This window comes from Crocodylus porosus, unplaced genomic scaffold, assembly GCF_001723895.1.
Source record: "Crocodylus porosus isolate Cpor-Errol unplaced genomic scaffold, CroPor_comp1, whole genome shotgun sequence".
In the NCBI taxonomy this organism is placed as follows: Eukaryota; Metazoa; Chordata; order Crocodylia; family Crocodylidae; genus Crocodylus; species Crocodylus porosus.
The window spans coordinates 8,885,442-8,906,799 of NW_017728947.1; the positions used below are offsets into that span (position 1 = coordinate 8,885,442).

The 21,358-nt window shown below is 40.2% G+C and overlaps 1 protein-coding gene across 1 annotated transcript in view; it reads right to left on the reverse strand.

The window, feature by feature from the left end:
• OTOG (otogelin) overlaps positions 1-21,358 on the reverse strand; it is a 198,821-nt gene that overhangs the window by 77,185 nt on the left and 100,278 nt on the right. Inside the window, exons 23-30 of the mRNA XM_019551013.1 lie at positions 19,675-19,782; positions 15,039-15,177; positions 14,397-14,531; positions 11,546-11,692; positions 7,102-7,221; positions 5,038-5,154; positions 3,091-3,247; positions 1,639-1,665 (exon numbers count right to left, since the gene is read on the reverse strand). Of these exons, the coding sequence (XP_019406558.1) occupies positions 1,639-1,665; positions 3,091-3,247; positions 5,038-5,154; positions 7,102-7,221; positions 11,546-11,692; positions 14,397-14,531; positions 15,039-15,177; positions 19,675-19,782 (950 nt within the window). The remainder of the gene's footprint in view (positions 1-1,638; positions 1,666-3,090; positions 3,248-5,037; positions 5,155-7,101; positions 7,222-11,545; positions 11,693-14,396; positions 14,532-15,038; positions 15,178-19,674; positions 19,783-21,358) is intronic.

Here is a 21,358-nt window from a genome sequence, read left to right on the forward strand (position 1 = left end):
ACTGAGTATCATGACTAGTTACTCTCTCACATATTGTTATGGTCAATAACATAGGGACAAATTAAACAAAAGTTTCAGACTACAAAATAAATCCAGGCTCCATTTGCTTAACTACAATGGGTGTGTGTCGCAGAGCACTTAGGTGCCCTGCTCCTATAAAGAGGGGAAACTGCTAGGGAAAGAGCCCTAGCAGTGAGTGAGGAGCCCCAGCTGCTGGTTACCAGGGCAACCAGAGGGCGCTAGCAGCCCACACCTGCTGGAGCTCTGCTGACCGGAAGGGGGCAGGGCCTGGCCCACATATAAACCCCAGGGCTGAGACCAGGAGATCAGTTCATAGCCAGCAGCCAAGGGGAAAAGAGCTCTCCCAGAGCAAGCAAAGAGGAGAGGCCTGTCTTCATGAGCAGCTTCTGATACTGTTAAGGGACAGAGCATTCCCTGGTAGGGTTTATCTGAGGTTATAGCTGAACAGCTTCAGTTTATGTTACAGCCCAGGGGCCTGTGTTTTGTTTATTGTTGTATAAAACACCGGTGGCTTGGGTGAGGCTATTGGGGGATGGAGGAGGCCTCATAGGGGACCCACGGCAGTGTGGGGACGCCGGGCACCAGACAGGGCACAGCGTGAGACAGGGCCACAGAGAGCCCAGGGAGGACAAGGGGGCCAAATTGTAACAAGGCCCAGATCGAACTACGTCAGTTCCATCTGCAAGGCTTGGGGCATTGTAAAGGGGGTGTTGGAGCCACGCATAGCCCATCAAGCTAGGGTGCCCTAAAACACCGTTTGTAGAATGGGACCCACAAAGGGTCCAAAAGCCCCCGCGGTCAGAGAGTACAGCAAGACCGTGTCCAAGATGATGTAAAGGCAGCTTCCCTATTATATATTTTATCACCAAAGACATGGTGGGCAAGAATCGAGGGTGCCCTTTGGGCCAACTTGGCATGGAAAGGGGGCCTTGGGGAGATCACGGCCCTCCTACAGGTTCCCGTGCCATGACAGTGTGCCTTAAAGAAAAATGCTCCAAATCTCAATGTAATAGCTGCAATTAAAATTGCATAATTCTGAGTGCAATGCAAAGCCCAATATTACAGCCTATCCTAAAGAAAAAGACTTTAACATGGGTTCAGTAAAGCGATTTAAAAGGTATTTTGAACATTGAAATTTTCACCTCAAATTGACTTAGACACTAAAATTTATTTAAACACCACATATATGTTGATAGAAAGCTCCCTCTTGAGGTTACCCAACAAAATACACGTGGGAGACTAGATCATTTAACAATCAAGTATCAATTTTAAAGCATAAGATTGCCCTAGGCAATGATCAGGTAAAATATGGTATTTATTTCTTAATGAAAAGCCATTTATACCTGACCCAGACATTTATAAAAACTGCAAATTAATTATGTATTATTGAAGCAAACTTTGGTTCAGTATAAAGTATATTCCAAGATAAGTGAATATTGGAAAAACAAGGCATGCTTGCAATATAGCAACATGAACTTTAAAATATAAAAGTAATTGCAACTTTCTTCTCTTATCAGGAATCTGAATCCAAAGCTGCTTCTTTTATTCAAAATTATAACAGTTAATACAGAGTAACAATACATTTCTTGATGTCTTGCCAACCCTTAGATGACTTACCTTTATTAAAATATTCACAGTCATAAGCTAAAAAATATAAATGAAAAAACATATTTAGACATTTAGCAAATCTGAAATTTAAACAAGTTTTCATTTAACCTACTTAATGAAGATAAAGACAAAATCAATCCAAAACAAAAGGCCAACAGATAGATTGTGCACAGACTTTTTTTATTTTCAAACAAATTAGCAAAATATTTTAGCAAAATGCAGTAACCTCTGAACTCTACCTAGCACACAGCTATTGCAAACACATAAAATTGTCTATTTGTGACCTCTAGTGGTCCACACTGAGCTTGGCAATCTTCCTTGATGACATTAAAATAGTAGCATATCATTTATAACATATAATCTATAATGTCACAAGTTATGCACAGCTTTCTTAATATATCACTTCAGGCAAGGTACTCAGTTTCTCTGTGCTTTCATTCTCCATCTCTAAAACAGGAATAATTCTTCCTCTCATCATTTGTCTACCTTTCCCTATCAGCTCTACAAGACATGGGGTGTCCCAAACTATGCATTTAAACTAGGTATTGTATGATAAGGCCTTTATCTCATGAAATAAACATGAAAACATGTTACCATGAAATAAAAGGCAGCAGGGATTTGCCACATCAGCAGTTCCGCAGTAACTTTTCATGTGCATGCACTTAACCTGTAGTAAAAAAGTTAAACTATAGCAGCTAACTTCCCAATTAAAGTGCTAAATTACCCTGGGTTAGCTTTAACCTGCCACAGGTTAACAGCATGCACACAAGAAATTACTACAGAGCCACTGATGTGTGGTAAATCCCTGTCCCCTTTTGCCCATACTTTCAGTATGAGCCTCCTGGCCCTACTGTAAAGCTAGTGACTAATAGTAAAGCACTATTTTTACGTTCTGATTTGTACTTCCTTAAAACACTCTAATCCTTCACTTCCTCTACGTTGTCTTGAACGAAGAAGATAAAGAACTGTTTTCTAAGGCATATAAGATTTTAAAGCTCCTGGAACAGAGAGACAAGATTTGCTCTATGAATTACTGGGCACATTCTCTATTCTGTTGAACCTAAAATCATAGTATTTGGAATAGGAGTATGCCACAATCACATTCTGTGAAAGTGGTTTTGTGTCAGCAGTTTGAGTGGGGCTCTACATACCCTGTACAAGGGACTCCACACTTCCATTCACACCATGGGAAAGGAAGAAAATGTGGATGTGTTACCTACAAAGATGGAAATGACAAGTGGCTCAACATACAGTGCAAATCCATATGGACCAAACAGTGGGCTATGTGGACTATTTTCTCTAGATACCCAGGAACAGCTGGAGCTGGGAGTTCCATCCAACAGATCCCTTCCCTAAAGAGTAAAATGTACAAGGGCTATGCTCAGCTGACTCCAATTTGGTTATTTTTTCAATATTAGATCCGAAATACAGATTGTCAGTGGCTGGGTAGGTAGCACTTACGGCACACTCTGGGGGATCTCCAGTCTACTGTGACTCCATGCTGACAGCACTGATGTGCATATGCTGATACACTCGTACAAAAACATTCACAATCACCTCCTTGGTTACAGCCACATGTGTCTGTTAAGCAGTTTGAATAAAACCAGGTGACATCAACCTGAAAAGATAAATCTTATTGTAAAATAATTCAGATAGATTCTGACAACAGTAATTTCAATGCAAATCTGTAAGTACTTGACAATTTACCATGTAAGATTTTAAAAGCTTATGAGGACTATTATTTTAAGTCAAGGGCCCACCAAGGCCTACCAATCCATCAGGAAACTTGTGGTTAAGGCACACCATTGTCTGTAGCCAATACCATTGAAGGGAACAGTTCCCAAGTCCAAATGACCAGGTACCCATATGCTGTTAATGTGAACTGGGGGTAGCCTTTCATGGGTCCAAAGAAAAGACTGATCTCACAACTTCAGAGACACAGAAAGACACCTTAACCACTCTACCAATTATACTCCCATTACTTTATGTATTTGTATAAAATGAAAAGCAAACTATTTCATCACATCATCATAATCAGAAGAGACCTGTCCAGTTTTAAGCATTATAATTAAAGTATATTATATATAAGAATCCATTTAGTAAGACCTCTATGTAAAAGTCATCTATCTCCTACTACATGTTGGCTTGAAGTAAGAGATAGAACAATGGTTGTCATGTTTAAATTGTAAGTTAAAAATATTAAAGATTAAGAAATTAAACTAAATTATAAATTAACTACAGATAAATAAACCTAACAAGTTTGTTAATAACCATTAACTGTACAAGTCATTTAATAAATAATAAAGCATATGGTAAAACTAGTGATAAACCTTGATTTCTCAGTGTTTAAAAAAATTCATATAAATGATGCTGTGATTGTCATGAAGCCTGGTGGTATTTGATCAATTTTAAAAGAAAAATAAACAATTAGCAGTGGTTTTTTTAACTGAATTATTACAATGGACTCTACATAGTTGGTTCAATAAAAGATATCACCCTAAGAAATTCTTCCCCTCTATATAGGCCTACACTTGAAGGATACTTAGGAGCTAATAAAGATTACAACTACTTGTTTATCTAGTGGGCAAATTACAGGGAGAAAATTGCAACATTTGTTCCCAAGTAAAATTATGTTATGATCTTTATTTGGGGCCTACCTACTTTCCATGTCTTCCCCCCCTCTAACACCTTGACAACTAAGATAAGTTGGGGGTCTTTAAGCCCCTGGTCACTTGTAGTCCCTTGACTTGAATACTCCAGGATATCTTGGGGTTTTTCAGTGTTCAACTTTGGTCTCAAAATAACTCCTTCTATTCTCTAACACAGCCTGAATCTGTTGACTTCCAGAACCAGATATATGGCTTATTTAAATTCTCAGGTATTACTTGAGTGAAGGAATCAACTTATTCTGGGAGAAAAGTCTTCAGTGTTGACACTGTCAGGATATGCTGTATTTGTTTAAATAGGCTAAAAAATGTGCGAGATAGGTGAATATTACTATTTCCCTGTATAAAACAATCCAGCAAGTAGGTACGTTGATGTACAAGTACCCAGTGGATGAAAGAGAAAGAAAGATAGAATTGGCCCTCCCTTCAATTCATCTGTATTAATAGGAACAACTGCAGTGCTCTGTGTAAAAATAGAACAATTGATCCCTAAAGCATGGCTAATTAATGGAATGAGTCTAGATGAATTGGAGATTGACTATGAGCACATGCGAGCCTTATGCAAGATCCAACTAACTGCTGATGTTTAAGAATATGAAAAGATATGGGCTAAATTTTCTCTCTTATTCTAATCTGTTATGACACAGGAATGGCAGATAAATTGGTGTAGGTTGAAAAATAAAGTTTCTTTTTAATCATGAAGACATAACTGTATATCATTTTATTTGTCATCACTACTCACCACTGGATGGCAAGCTTCAAACGTTTCGCTTAACAGTATCCCACATTCCTTCTTGGCAAATGGCTCTCTAAGTGGATTCAGACTACACGGATTACGAATGTCAGAGCTGTCAACACACTGAACCAGAAAGGAAAATCATCACCTATTCAGAAGCACACTTCAGAATCACTGTAATATTTGAACTTTCAAAAACACAGTGTCAAAAAAATCAAGTTGAAATAAAATATATGTATATTTGAAAAATAAAAAGCAATATGGGAAAACATTTAGCTTTTCCACTTTTTGTCCAGAAAAGTAAAGTCACTAATATTATATGTAGATGTTGCTGGGTTTAATTCTTAATCCTTATTAATTGCATAAATCATAAAGAGTACTCACATGATTTAGAGGGCCAGACCCTCATTCTTTAACTGCTATTAAAAGCAGAGGACTGAGAGATCACCAAATAGATGGCAATAAACAGTTCAATTTTTAATTTTTCAGCAATGTAAAGAATATTTTTCCCTCTTATTGCATTTTTATGGTTCGATATTTTCCAGTTGTAAACAATAAGTTGCACTGATGATGTAAAGCCAACTCTTCCATGTTCTGCCAGAAAACATCATTCCCACTGTCAATATTCTTTACAGCACTGAAAATTCAGTTTTAAAAAAATGTTTTTTTCCCCCTTGAATTAAAGACTGCTAGACTGAATAAACTCTGGGTTAATTATTCACTTGAGTCATCCAGACATGAATTAGGTGACTTATACTGAATTTTCCTGTTTTCTGTAGTTAAAGCTTTTACTTCAAGGCAGGGGCCAGTGACATTTACAAGCCATGGGTCAGAACGACTCGGCTCCATTCCAGCACAGGCCGGATGGTTTTAGCATTGTATTACTGGAGGGGGGACTTTCCCCATGCTCATGCTCAAGCCAGGCAGCTGGGAGCTGTACCATGCCACCACTACTTCTCCTAGCTTGCTCCCTCCCAACCCTACCCCCAGCTTCCCAGCTCAGGCACAGGTGCAGCTTCTAGCAGTGGGGAGCTGTGCTAGTACCTACAAACTTCATTCATACTGTTGCTACCTCCCCCTTATCCACCCTGGCTGCAGTGTAGCCACAGCTGAAATTTGTCCAGCCCCACGGCAGCTCCCCATCTGCTTGAAACTGCACCTCTCCACAGCTAAGACAGGCAAGGGAGAAGCAGTGGCACTGCAAACACAGTTTATGGATGCCTGGTCCTGACACAACTTCTTATGTGGAAGCTGTGTCCACACTGCAGCCGAGGAGTAGCAGGATAAGGAGGCAGTGGCAGCACAGGTGCAGCTCCCATCTGCGTGGTCTCGCCACAGGTGCAGGAAAGGCCCCCCACTGCTAACACGACCCACCCCCATTGGACTGGAGCCAGGAGGGTGGGGAACGGTGGCAATAGCATGAGAGCAGCTGGAAGCTGCCCAGCCCTGGCACAGCTCTTTGCTGCCCAGCCCCAGTGCTGCTGCAAGGAGAGGCAAAGCTCTTCAACTACATGAGCTGGATCCAGTGGCCATATATTATCAGCCCCTACTTTAAAAAATGTCTCAATGGACTCCTGAAAACAACCTTAGGAGCTTCATCATGGTTGATCATCTTAAGCTAAAGATGCAACATTAAATCATGTAAGCAAAATATTTATATATCTACTGTGTCTGAAAATTGAAAATAAATGAAATTTTGATTTACAGATTTCCTAGTGAAGAGACAGACATGTACAAGAGAGTTGTGCAAGTTTTTATTACTCTTTGAACAATATGTTGATTTTAACATAAAACTGCAGTATATATAAAGCATAAGGAGAAAAGCGCACATTGATTTTCTATGCAACAGTGATGTAGCATCTGTTACAAAAGGTGGCCTATTTATTTTTCTTCTATTATTATTATTGCAGTGTAATGAGGTATTATAACTACATGATCTGTAGATATTGTAAGAACTACCTGCAGCTAATCTGATTTTCAGAGCATGGGATCACTGGGTGCAAAAGTGATAAACTATATAGTGTAATCAAGCAAGGAGATACTAAGAAATACATTTTTATTATTACTTGCCTCTACAGCTGCCCAACTACTTCCAAACTCTTGTGCATTTGTTAAGTCAAAATTCTCTGGAGTCCTCATTTCATTCACTGTTTTCAAGTCAAAATTTCCACATAATCCAGTCAGTTCACCCTAAAAAGACATATACTATACATTAAAATTATATATATATTTGCTGTGGAACTACTGGCCACACCTATTATTAAAATTGCTTCGAATTATAAAACCCTATTTTCCATGGTTGGTAGCTTTCCCAAACTTTCATGTTAGCCTGAAATTTTCCATGTCTCAGACAGATTTTTTCCCCAGATTTCAGCCAAAATGGTAACACTATTTCTGAGAACAAGACTAGGAGAAAATGGTTTGGCATTTAAGATGAAAATTATGGTTATCTCTGGAGCAGAGACTTGAAACTTGACAGTGTGTGTCCTTTGCATCAGAGATGAGCTTTTTGCTTTTCTGATGAAATACAGAATATAAGCCTTTGAAAATCTGCAGTTCAAGTTGTTCAGTAGACTTCTTAGATGTCAGTGGCTAAATTTCCTAAACAATCTATTTGCATTTTGTACGTTCCAGTCTCAGAATAAAGTCCTGCAACTGAAGTTTCTAAGCTGCCGTGACTGGTCAGGGTCTAAAGACTGGACCCAGGAGAAGGGAAACTATTGGTCCTGTACTCCCAGGCTAGGGACAGACATTACACATAAACCAGTTTAAGTGATCAGAAACTGGTTTAAACCAGTAACAAAACAGATGTTTAGTACACATAAACCAGTCTGAGAATAGCTGAAACTGGTTTGAGATAAACTTGGTTTAATGAGAGTTAACTGATTTGGCTTAAACCAGTTTAGGCAATGTCTGTCCCAGACCCCTTGCTGGTTAAAACAGACACTCCCAGCATCACAACATACTCTCTGGGCTGGGCAGTGCTCTCTGCTCCAAATCAGGGCTGGTCCTTCCCTCTGCATCTGTCTGGCTTCTCCGTGCTAAACAGGTATTATTCCCCCCCACCCCTCTGCCTTAGCAAACACCTCTGGATTAGCTAGCAGACCACATGCTGGCTATAGTTCATTCTGTGGGAGAGACAAAGGTGACAAACTTTGTGGAGCTAATCAACAGGTACTTTAATGTTCTTCCTTGGAAACATTTTAGAAGAGCTGTTTGCTCCCCTCCTTCCCCCTCACCACTCTCTGCTAAACACAATTCCCCTCTCCCCTCTGCCTTTGCTGAGGAGTCTGTATATTAACACTGAGATAAGGGTAAGAAACACTGTTACGAGCTGCCCCCTCCCCTCCAGCTTGCTTGCCTGTCAGTTTGCTGCAGACAGTATACAGAAGCAGGGAGGGAGAGTGAAAATTTCTGTATTGCCAACAGATGCATGCACTGCAACCCCCCACCGCCTTGCCTCAGAGTGCTAGACCAGGGCTACAGGCTGGCCCTTGGGCAGAGAGTGGGGAAAAGAGTGGGACTGCAGGGAGGGTGAGGGTTCACACTCTTCTCTAATCAGAGCCCTTCTGGGGCCTGGCCATGCCCCTCTCCGTTTAGCTCTGTGGAAGGGCAGGGAGAGCTGCTCTAGCATCCCCATCCCCACCCCCAACTTCCAGCCTGAGCCAGTGCAGGTATGTACCTGAATTTCCTCAGTCCAGAGGGATTGTCTGTGTGGTTGGAAAGCAGTTCAGCCTAGCTTGGTTAGGCTAACATGCAAAGGTTGAACCAGTTCAGGTGCAGGCTTTTTGAATGTCTGTCCCTAGCCTCAGTGACTTCACTTTGGGCATAAGCATCACAGAGGAAGAAGCTGCCCAATTCAAATGCAAAAGAGACAAGAGCTATGTATGCAAAGGAGGCTGGGGGAAGAGACTGATGCAAGGTGCCCTGGTCCCAAGGAGAAGGGAGACTTGGCACCCAAAGCTGGCAGGTAATGACTGGAAAAACAGGAATGGGTGATGAGGGAGGCTGACGAGATAAGCAAGCAGACTAGGACTGAGATGAATGATAGGGATTGTAACTGGCTGGACAAGGAACCTACACTGGGAGTTAGGGAGGGATGCAGTTAGCAAGAAAGGGTATGCTGATATTGGAGAAGTTGGGGATGGGGAACACCTGGTACGAGCTGGGCAAGTAAACTAGAACAAGGAACCAGTGAGGAGGGAAGGGATTTAAGGTTGCAGTTCACTTTTTTCAGTATGTATTAGGACACAGTCCTTAAATATATGTACACCATTGTTTTCTACCTGACACCTGCTATACTTTGCATTGAATGGCCTTGTTTTGGTTCAATCAGGGTTGTTCAGTGGAGGCGCTATCTATAGGATACTTGCTCATCTGTTACAAAAGCTGGAAAGTGTATCATAACTGTGGTATACTTTCCTGGAAATAAAGCTGCCCCAGTGAGCTAGATGCTATCTGTATCATTTGTAGAAGTGCCAAACATGCATAGCTGCAATTGAAAGTAATGGGAGCTGTGCTGAGAATATAGGAAGTGCAACATAAGGTTACACTGTCTAAAATAGTCAGGCCAGAGATGTTTAATGCACAGAGCTCTGTGCAATAATAAAAGGTACTCCATTTAGATTGCAAAAACTTGGATCTTTATCAGTAGAGTTCTGCACTCGGTGCTGGTGCTTGCAGACATGAGGGCTAGGGACAGACATTAACACATAAAGCAGTTTAAGTGATCAGAAACTAGTTTAAACCTGTAACAGAACAGACATTCAGTGCACACAAAGCAGTTGAAAATGGCTGAAACCTGTCTGAGATAAACCAGGTTCAATGGAGTATCAGACTTAACTGATTTGGCTCAAACCGGTTTATGCAATGTTTGTCCCAGACCCCTTGCTGTTTTAAGATAAGCCAGATACCCTCAGCATCCCAGCATGCTCTCCGGGCTGGGCAGGGCTCTCTGCTCCACGCAGGGCTGACCCCTCCCCTCTGCTCCCTGGCTGGAGCTCTGGCAGAGATTTGCAGTCACAGCAAGGTCTGCTGGCTTCCCTGTGCCTCCCCCCCAACCCTACTACTTAAGCAGAGATCCCTTCCCCCTCTCTCCCACAGCATGAACCATAGCCACCATATGCTAGCTAATGCTGTGCAAGGCATACAGGACAGTGTCCACTTAGGGCTTTTTGGAACAAATCAACAACTCCGTTGGTAATGTCCTTGTATTCCTTCCTTTGGAAAAAGGTGTTTAAGAAGAGGTTGAACTAATGAGTGACGCTTTGTTTTCTGGTGGGGTGCTAAATGCTGATAACATAGCTGATAAATGCTCTGTTATCAAGGGGAGAGACCCCCCACTAATCACAGCATTCTGCTGGGGCCTGGCCACACCCCGCTCAGCTCAGCTCTGTGGAAGGGAGAGGAGGGCTGCTCTAGTGTCCCCTAGCTTCTAGCCTGAGCCACTACAGGCATGTGCCAGCATTTTTTCAGTGCAGACAGGATGTCTGTGCAGTTACAGAGTGATTTAACCTAGCCAGGTTAGACTAACCTGTAAAGATTGAATCAATTCAGGCTTGGGCCTTCTGAATGTCTGTCCCTAGCTGAGGTGTAGTGTTTGGTCAGAGCCATTATGGAATTCTCCATAAATACTGAGGTTCCTGGTGTCATTGTCCAAATCATTCCCATTACAACTTGTGTTTCAAAGAAAATTAAAACTCAATATTCTAAATTGATGGACATTTCTGGCCTCACTCTCTGCTTCCGAGTTTCTCACCTATAAAATGTCCTTACAATGTTACCTCCTCACCTCACAGGGTTGTGATAACAGCCTCTCAACAGCAATGAAGTACTCAGGTATAAGAATGATGAGAGCTATAAAAGCCCATGAACATATTAATAATTCTCATTTCTCTACAGCATTTCCATATAGGCATGTGCTATATCGCTGAGTAATGAGGAATGAACAAAATATTCAATAACCACTCATTCAGTGAGCACCACCCATCTTTGAAACTGATTGAGGCAGGGGCCTTATGTAAGAATTAGCATGTGAACCTGTAATTCAAGACTGTATTATAATACTAACAGTCTAAACTAAGACTTCATAGAAAATGTGGTTCTCACATTACCAGCTTTTACGTTTGAATTTTATACTTAGTAACGTTCTTTTAACAGATTGTATGTGCATCACACGTGCAAGAAAAAATTATTTCCTTCCTAAAAAACAAGAGGACTAGATATATAGTTCATGCCAACCAATACAGCTGCACTAACTTCTAATTTCTGACAGTAGAGACTGTGGTCCATATAAACTAAATGGCTTTTCCTTAATTTATTATTTCACACAAATTCAGTAATAAGACAGTAAAGGTCAGTAAATGTCAGAGAATTAGTACAATTAACTTCAGCAGTAAATGTGTTGTGGGAATGTTTGTTTTCTTTTTTCTAGGTCCTCTAGACTCTGAACCAGGATAGGAGTTAACTAAGTGTTTTGTATAAATTGCATTAAGGTGTTCTGACTTCTGCTTACTTGCCACTGAGGTCCAGTTTGTATATGAATTGTTGTTCTCTGATCCCACAGAATGGTAACGTGTTCCACTGGAAAATGAACAACTGTGAAAAATCCGGCTTTCCATACATGTATTGTATGTAATTTTTCTATATAACTGGATGGACTCTGTTCAAAACAAAATAAGCCAATACATAACATAAAGTATTTTAAAAGTAGCCACAAAGAAATGCAGTACACCAAAAAGGAATGATAGGGATGATTTTAAAATTGTTGTTCTAGTATTAAGTTGTGATTAGAAAGTAATGTGGTACTCTAGTTTTTGATCATGAGAGCATTCAGTAGTATAACTAGGGAGAGCAAGCAAGGCACTAGCCCCAGGCACTGATTTTGAGGAGGGCCAAAAATAGCAGCCCTTCAGAGAGTCTGCGCCATGATGTGCTGGTGGTGATGGCACAGCAGCAGCCGCTGGATGCAGGAATACTACACTTACGAAGCTAGAGATCCAGGTTCTAGGCCCCACTCACTCAGAGGGGGACTGAATGCGTAACTGTCTGACTTCCTAGCATGCTACTTTACTCATGGTTCTACGAGTCAGACATTTCTGCAGTCCTCTCTCCAGCACTCCTTTGGAGCCTCACTCCTTTTGAGTATGTTCCCCGGGCAGCAGAAAGAGGCAGGTATGTTGGGTCATGAGCCAGAGTATAACATGGAGCATGTGTAGCTTAGTGAGATGGCTGATGCTTTGGAGGGGCGGAGGTGCTAGTCTGGACTTTTGCCTCTAATGGAGCATAAACTCAGTAGTGAACTCAGTAGCATAACCAAGGGAAGGGAACTGGGGCAGCAGCCCTGGGCACCACCTTCATTAGGTAACACAAAAACAGCCACTGTAATTGGCACAGCAGAAGCCAATGCTTCCCCAGGTACCATGCCGCTCCCGAAACAGAGCAGCACTGCTATATGCCTCTACAGAAATGTCCTCAGTGCTCTCCAACCCACAACTGTTAAGTGCAAGGTACATTAGCTCACCTTCAAAAGGAACACTGAGGAGAGGCCAAACTTGTACAGTGCCAAACTTGTGGTCTGGTGGCTGGAGTACTAAAAATGAGGGTTCAAAAATGCCCTCTGGGTAAGTGGAGCCCTGAACCTGTTTCCTTGGTAAGTGCCACAAGTACATGGTACTAGGGTTAAAACAGAGGAGGCCCCTCTCAGAGGACTTAACTCTCAGATATGCATATGCATAGATCTAGACATACCCAAGCACTGCAGAGTCTATTGAGCATGCTCAGTCTACATACACACCCTTTTTTGTCCTCTGTACAGGGATAATAGAATTGCAGCTTGTGTGCAAGTGCCAAATATATAACTAATAGGGCTATAAAACTATCATGTAAATGAGCAAAAGATAAGAGAATTCCTCTCTATGACTTTTCACATTTTCAGGCAGCAGGATTGGACAGTGAATGAAAATGCTGAACAGGTTCCATAAGAAGCTGCAAAATTAATCTCAAAGGTGCACAGGTGCAATTTTTACTCATTTCATTAGGATGTAAGCACGTGCACAACTACTTTTATTAATATGCAGGGTTTTCTTAACCAGGAGCCTCCCTACATGGGGCCACAGTCTCCCAACCTTACTCACAGAACAGGACTTTTTTCTGGAATCAGTCCCACTTAGACTTCAAGCTATTTGTGGCACAGAGCATGTTTAACTATATATGTGCACAGCCCCAAATGCAAAGAGACTCAGTCCTGACCTTTGGGCTCTACCATAGTAGAATATTATACCATGTTAATACATATAGAAGTAACAGAACTCAGCGTACAAATAGCAGAATCTGATCTGTAGTAGCAATATCTCTGCCCGAACCACAGTGCAAACTAATGTAATTGGTATTTATTTTATTTAATTGTATAGAAATGTTAAAAAATTCAGAGACATGAAGTGAAATCTTGGGCTTGCTGAAGTTAATGACAAAACTTCCTTTGAATGTTTTAAACTTACAAGGAAGCATTATGATCATATAACTAATCCAGTGATTCTCAACTACAGTGCTATGCTTCCCTTCCCACCTGTAACAATATGTATGAATCTCAGAGGCAAAACCAGCAGCAGAAGAAAGGAGGAGTCCAAAGAAGGAACAGGAAGTGAGGGGAGGAGACAGGAAGAGGAAATGAGTTAGACAGACTGGGGGAGAACAGTAGGCCCTGTAACAGCTCCGTAAGAAACTGCTATAATAAAGACACTGTTTATATTAAGTAGGAAGCTGTTCCTTGATTACCCGTACAGGATCACATGAAACACTACCTACTCCCCACTGCAACTTCTCCAGTCTCAGCATGTCCTTCCCCAGTAACTGCATATTAATCTACTGCTTCTTGTTTCCCTCCCTAACTCCCATGACACCTTGAAGTTCCTTGAGATCAATGGTGCTGTAGAAACAACATAACGTTGCCACTGGTAGGTGTGCAAGCATGATTCACAAAATAAGCCTGGAGATATCAAATAGGAATCGATAAACATTCTGACCTGTTGTGGTCATTCCAAGTTCTTTGCAACAGAAGTGCTCTAGTATTTTTCCATAGTTAAAAATGATGAAAACTAAGAGCTGGCATTTTCTGAGAGAAGTCTTGACTCTAAAAAGGTTGAGAACCACTGATCTAGTCTGGCCTTTTATATATTACATTCTGTACATTTCACTCACCGATTCCAATGAACTAGCCAAATGCAATCAGCATCTACTATACAAGACAACATACTTTTGCAGACTACTTTGAATAGCTGTTCTTTTACATGTTTTGTTAACCAGGAACACATGCAATCAGTAATATGCATGTGTTCTTGCTGTAATATTAAGAAGTTGAAACTTACTGGATTTCCAGTTTCATCCTCAAAAATTATAAAAGATTTTCCAACATTAATGAAAATATATTTTCTGCAAATGATTCCTGTATTAAAGCAGTTAATGTTTTCTATAATGACTGAGAAACTAGTTTCCGATGTGCTCTGCAGAGGAAAAACAAAATATGTAAACTAAATCAATAATACTTTGTTACAGCTTTGCAAAATAATTACATTTTTCTTATCACTGACAGAAACTGCAATGTATTATAAGCATAATTAGGGCATGGTTCAAAATTTAAGAAGCACATTAAATATCAACAGAAAGTATATGTAGGTGAGAAGTAGAACAGAAGCTAGATTAAACTATGTAGCACAGATGCATGGAAAAACCTCACGACTCATCTGCCTTCATCTGTTCCCTTAGGCGGCTTGTAAACTTTGCGTTCTTCCTGCTAAGGTATTTTGCTCGTGTTTGCTGCAACTGCATAACTCAAAAAGAAATTGTCTGCAGGATAATCTTAACAAAATAATATTGTGGCATAAGTAAAGCAAGTAATTCAAAAAATATGTAAGTAACACAACTACATTACCAGATTTTCAGTTGCAAAAGTTTCCCCTACTTAATTTTTAAACCTTGATTTTGGGGAACCGGAAAAGAAACGATCTCACCTTAACTAAATGAACCTTGCAAGCTCCAACAAAGTCAAAAGTGAGTCCATCAAAAGTCCTGTAATGCCGATCCCCATAGGCAGTACACATTGATGGGCAGGGGTGGAAGGTGCATTGAAATGATCCATGCTGGCAGACGCTGAAAAATGTATGATCAAAAATGGAAATATCCGATGTAATCACTGACAAGCAAGGCACAATTAATTCACTGATTATCTTTCAAACCTTAGAAATATTCACAGAAAAGTAAAAATAGTAGCAAATATTGTACAAGGTATTTGGTTTTTCAACCTAAAAAAATACATATTGTATTTACATACTTTCCAGTACTAATTTAATAGATCATCTAAGATAAACATTCACTTTGAATGATTTCAGGGGAGGGGGGGAAGGGGGGAGTTGCTGCTCAGGGGTTGTGAAATCTGTGTTGTCCTCTAACTGCTACGTGCACAAGTGGTACAAGTCTGTACCAATACAAATATAAAGAACTGCTTCCAAGTGTAACCTTGCTTATCCATGGGTAAATTTGGTGAGGTTTATCTCACTTGTATTACTACAGACTTGCTTTTATTGCTACGAGTAGTTAGAGGGTAGCAGCTGCTATATCTTCCCAAGCAGCAGCTCCCCCTTTCCTTTTTAAACTACTTGAAGTAAATATTTGTCCATGGCCAATATTACAAGGAATCCCTTTATTTGAGGCACATAACACAGTTATTTCAACAAAGGCTGAATGCTGGAATCAGTAGATGCATCTACACGTGCGCTTTAATGCACAGTAGACTATTTTACAGTGCATTACAGTGTCATATAAAAACTGTGACATTATGCTAATGTGCAGTAAAATAGTCTACTGTGCATTAAGAGTCACTAAAAAAAAAATGCACATCTACTACTCTGCATTAACACAGCCTAATGAGCATTAATTTAGTACCTCGTATTGGAGGTATTAAATTTAATGCACATTAGAAAAAGTGCATCACTACACATGTAGACACACCCAGTAAGCAATATATCCATGGTCAATTTAATTCCTGTAGTCCTCTACTCAGTCCATATTTGCATAAGTAGTGACCAAGGGAATAAATTAAATACCCTCTAAGTGCTTTAGAGCCTAAACTCCATTTAAAAAAACAGCAGAAGCTGTTATGAGCTTTACAATAAGACTCATGCTCCCGAGTGGCTAAGGACATAGCTACATGGCATCCCCATACATGTCATGCTGCTTCAGTGGCCTTCTAAACAGGAGGAGGAAGAGGAGGAGGGTCCATACCCCAACTTCAGACAGGTGCTTTAGCCCACCCCAATGCTAATCAGCCCTTCTACAGCACCACGCAGATACAGCTGCACTACTTGTGGTTTGAGAAGCAGCCCATGCAGAACACGGTGCATTTGAGGGTATGGCTCCTAATGTCTACCCTGCAGACATGGTCTAAGTCACTTCTGAAAATGAGACTTAAAAGTCCAAAATCACTTTGCATCATTGGAAACTTCATGCTACATAAAGGCTTTAAGTCATTCCTTTGATACAATTACAGCATAACCTTTAAACTGAATATAGCATGTTTTATATGTTCAGCACTGTATGCATCTATTCAGCACACATAGTACATTTATTTTGAAAATGAATAATTGATTTCCCTACTGATTCCTTAAATGGGGCTTGCACTGCATGAATAAATTAAGGGTCTGATTTTTCCTGTAAAATAGCGGATACAATAACTAGTATATGGTAAATAATCAAATGTTAAAATTAACTTATTAATATCCATATTAATATCAATAGTGCATGTATTAATATTAGTTTTAATCTTATGTGATAGAAGAGTAGAAGGCCATTGCTTTAGTATGAAAAAACAATTCTCAGGAAGGTAGATGGGAATGCAGCTTAAAGCAGGAGCATAGATACACGGGACTGAAAGGCACCTCATGAGACATCAAGTCTACTATGCTGAATTTTCAGGCAATTGTTAACTCATAGAATCCCAGTACTTGGCCCTTCAAACCCTCAGAGGGTTCATCCTGCTTTATTGTAGACTTATTTTCCTGGATAGTCCACCTTGCTTCCCCTAGGCAGATAACTTATACCAGTTTATGTTCATCTACGTTGACTTACTACTATATGTTACCTTTAAATTCTGCCAATTCTCTTAAGAATACTTAAGAGATTTGGAAGGAGACAGAAATGGCTGGAAGAAATAAAGAATACTGCTCTGCATGCCCTCCATGATGTGCTGGGATCACTAGATTTACTTAGCCACAAACCCCACAACTTTTCTCCTGAGCCAACCCAACCCACTTCTATATGCTGGCCTCTGGGGGATAAGAAAGGACCACCATCTATAATGCAAGAAGTATAAAGGCCCTCTACAAGTGCATTTGAGAATAACACCAACTAACATTGTCTTCAGTTTGCCTCAGGCCACAGGTGTCTACTGTAGGTGACAACAGTTAAAACATCCAGAGGCACTTGCCAATTGCTTTAAGGTCCAAACTAGTCAGCCCCAGAATTTGAGAAATATGTATACAGGAGCAACAGCTGTGCAGACCCAAGCACTGGGCTCAATGTTTCTTGGCATCAATCCACTCTTAACAGATATTGCTTTTATTGAAGTCATAAGTAAAAATATCTTTGCAATTTTAAGACATAATTCTGCAGATCATTGTAATTATAGTACAGTCATATACTGCCCTAATCTATTATGTTAATAGTTATATAAGTCACGGTTAATAACAGGACATTTAATATGAATACGACATTGTTTCATATTTATTCTTATTGGGATTATCACGCAACTATACCAAATAAAGTTTGAAACAAATTGGTAAATGCTATGAAGGCTCAATGGGCTTGTTTTGTATGGCAGCTCTCTTTGATTTTGCATGGGCAAATGACACGTTTCATATAGCACACATGCACTTTTCCATGGCCTTTTTGTACTGTGTGTCATTTTTTGGTGCAATCAAGTTGGTAGCGAAAGCCTGGTGTGGACCTAGTCTGTTGTTGGAAAAGTTTTTGTCACTCAGCAAGTCTTTACTTCTTGACATGGAGACAGGAACCACAAAGGGCCCAAGTCCCAGAAGAGTGAGTTTGTGTGGAACAGGGAATGGTGTAAGATTTTCCAACCAAAAATTACTTTCCTTCAGCAAAAATTAGGGAAGGCTAGCTATCTAGTGTCTTCTTGCTTGCAATGCAGCTGGCTTTTGGTAAGGTCCTACAGAAATTAGATAGGAGTAAGGATTATCTTTGGTGCAAGCAATCCAACAACAGCTCCAAGTGCAGAGGCCTTTGGAAATAAGGGGGTAAGTAACCCGGGGTCGCTTTACCTTCCTGCCAAGTGGAGATGGCTTGTAAGTCGCTTCACCAGTCGGCCAAAGGACTACAAATATCTTCTAGAGCAGATACTGAGGACCTGACGAGAGGCAGAGGTAGGCAGTCAGCACAAGGCTGGAGGGGCGAAGACATCCAGACAAGGCATTGACTAGTGCGACTGGACAAGCCTTCATTGCTTTAGGCTCTAGCGATTTTTGCCAGCTCCAATAGTTTACCAGGTGAATACCAGTTAAATATCCCTGGTAGATTAAGAGAAGAGTCAAAAAGAAGGAGCAGCTTGACTGGTAAGTTGCAGGCTACAGTACTGTATAATATCTTGATGTTTGAAAATGTGGCTAATTACTCTGATGATCTAGATAAATGATTAGCGCCGACTTCTAGGTTAACAGGGGAAAGGGGAGAATAGAGGAGGGAACCACTATGAAAAAAGTTCTTCTCAGGGTGATAAGATAATGGTGAGTTTTGAGGTTTTTTGGCAGGTTATTTGGGGGGAGGGGGGGTTTGGAGAAAGGGGTGGAAGCTTCAGATTTTAGCTTTTTATATGGAATCTTTGCCTACTGCACTAAAAGTGGTGTAAGTAGTGGTATCCAAGCCTCCACTGTGGGTGCTGAGGAAAGTTTGCAGAGTGACATGGTTTTAGGTCACATGGTAGATTCCCAGCATTAGGTATTAAAGTGGATGGTTTCTGAGTTTAAATGAGTAACCTTATAAAGTGATGTTTCTGTTGGGAACTGTTCTTAAAAATCTTGTTGATTCATTAACTATGAAAGAAAGAGTCAGTGGCCAGTTTTATTGATCTGCTATCTTGCTAATAGAATTTGCTTATTTCAAAACTGTAGCATGTATACTAATGGTTTTAAGGTTATGTTTTTTCGTTCATAGGCTTCTCAATTTCCATTCTAAATTTGAAAAAGAAAACTCTCTCAAGAAAGAGTTACCGGGATGCGTTTTCTACAGAAATACGATTCTCTCCTAAATCTGGTGAATTAGCAATTGAGGTTAGATTTAAATTTAGATTACCTTGGGATATTGATAGTCAAGAGTAAAAATGTTCTAAATCTTGCCTGTAGTGCCCAGCCCTCTCTCACATAATATGCTGTTGTTTGGTTACCCTTGAAACAATATTCCAGTTTTCAAAAAATCTATTTTTAACACTTATTTGCAAGTGTAAAAATAAAATTACTATAGATGACAACAGAATTGGGCTTTAAAACTATAATCAAGAAACAGGAAAACAAAACAAGACAAGTTTTAGTTAGCAGATAAATTAAATTTTAACATGGAACTGGACAGAGTTCTACTTACCAGGTATGACAGGAAGAAATTACTTTATCACCAGGAAAATATTCCTTTCCTTTCCATGAACATGGGCATTCATCTGGCTCAAAGCACGCATCACCATGTTTAACGAGGCTATCAAAAACATAACATCACATATCCATTCAACGGAAATATAACTTACATATTTACATATTACAGATTTACATATTTGTAAATATTTCCTTACACTTGTAAATGATTTTCAAGTTACCCGGCTAACTTTTTCTTTTAAAAGCACCTATCATATTTTTAAAAAAATTCAGGAACTGAAGAATGCAAGTTTTAATCAACACTTACAAATATGCAGTTTGGTTACTTCCATTCACAGATCATTTAACTGTCCATTTAATTAACATTAAGAATGGCATCGGACACTATAAGTGCTAACCAGGGCTCAAATTACAGGGAGGCTGAGTCCCCCGATAAGAGACATAAGGTGATGGCCGCTGGGCAGAAACTAGCATTTAGCATGAGGGAAAACCCTCCTCCTCGCCCCCCGTCTCCCCGTCGCTGCCAGTAACTTTTTGCTGCAGCTGCCCGGATCCTGTGCCCAGGCTACCCTGTGGCTTCTCTCTACTGCCGCTGCTGCTACTGCCACCACCTCCAACCCCCACAAAAGTCAAAGTATAATCTGAACCCTGGTGCCAACCCTAAAAAGACTTATTGAATGATATAAAGATTTTAAGTCAAAACACCGTCCCTCTGCCTGACAAAGGGAGTTTGTACCCAAAAGCTTGCAAAGAATAATTTTTCCAACTAATTATTTGGTCTAGTAAAAGATATCACATTTACCCAAAGAAGCTTGTCTGCCTCAAGTCAAAAGATCCTTTAAGATAATCCAATATGAACTTCTGCAGATTTCACCTAGTTCATTCTGTACTGAGTTAATTAACTTATGTTTGAATAAAGCATATTTTTCCAGAAATTTCCCAGTCTTTATTTTAAGACATAAAAAAATGGAGACTCAATTCCTTCCCTTGGTAATTTGTTTCATGCGTTAATCACTGTCAGAATGAAGTTATCCATTGCACTTAAACCATACTAAATCTGTGGAGGGTTAAGCAGTATTAAAGTGAGAACATGCTGTGAGAAGACAAACATAAAAGGTGAATATAATTTTTTACCTGCACAGCTCTGATTTGCCATTACAGTGCTAGCAAATAGAGGCATGGCTATGAACCAGAATGTCTGGGCTCTATCCCACCTCCGAGGGGAGGGGAAAGAAGAAGGTACTGGGAACAGTGTATCGTGGGATGCTGGAGGACTGCAAATTGCTCATTTTATCTCCATAGAGTAGACTGAAGTTACCCTACTACAAGCTAGATAGCAAGGTCCAGAGTTAACACTCGCCTGAAGTAGCATAACTTTGAGACACTTAGGAGGTAGTTAGGACAAGTTTTAACTTGCAGATGCTCAGGTTTTAAGTGCCCTTAGCTTGGTCTATGTATAATATGTAATTTCACCTTCATTGCTAAAAATCTATGCGTTATTTCTAATTTGAATGTCCAGTGATTCAGCTTCTCAGCATTGGTTCCTGTGATATTTTTCCATGTTAAATTGTATGGTTGTTTCAAGTAATCCTATTATCATTGGAACTATTCAAGTCAGTTGAGCAATCTTCTTCATTGAAGGTTTTCAAGAGAAGGCTGGACATGCATTTGGTCAACGA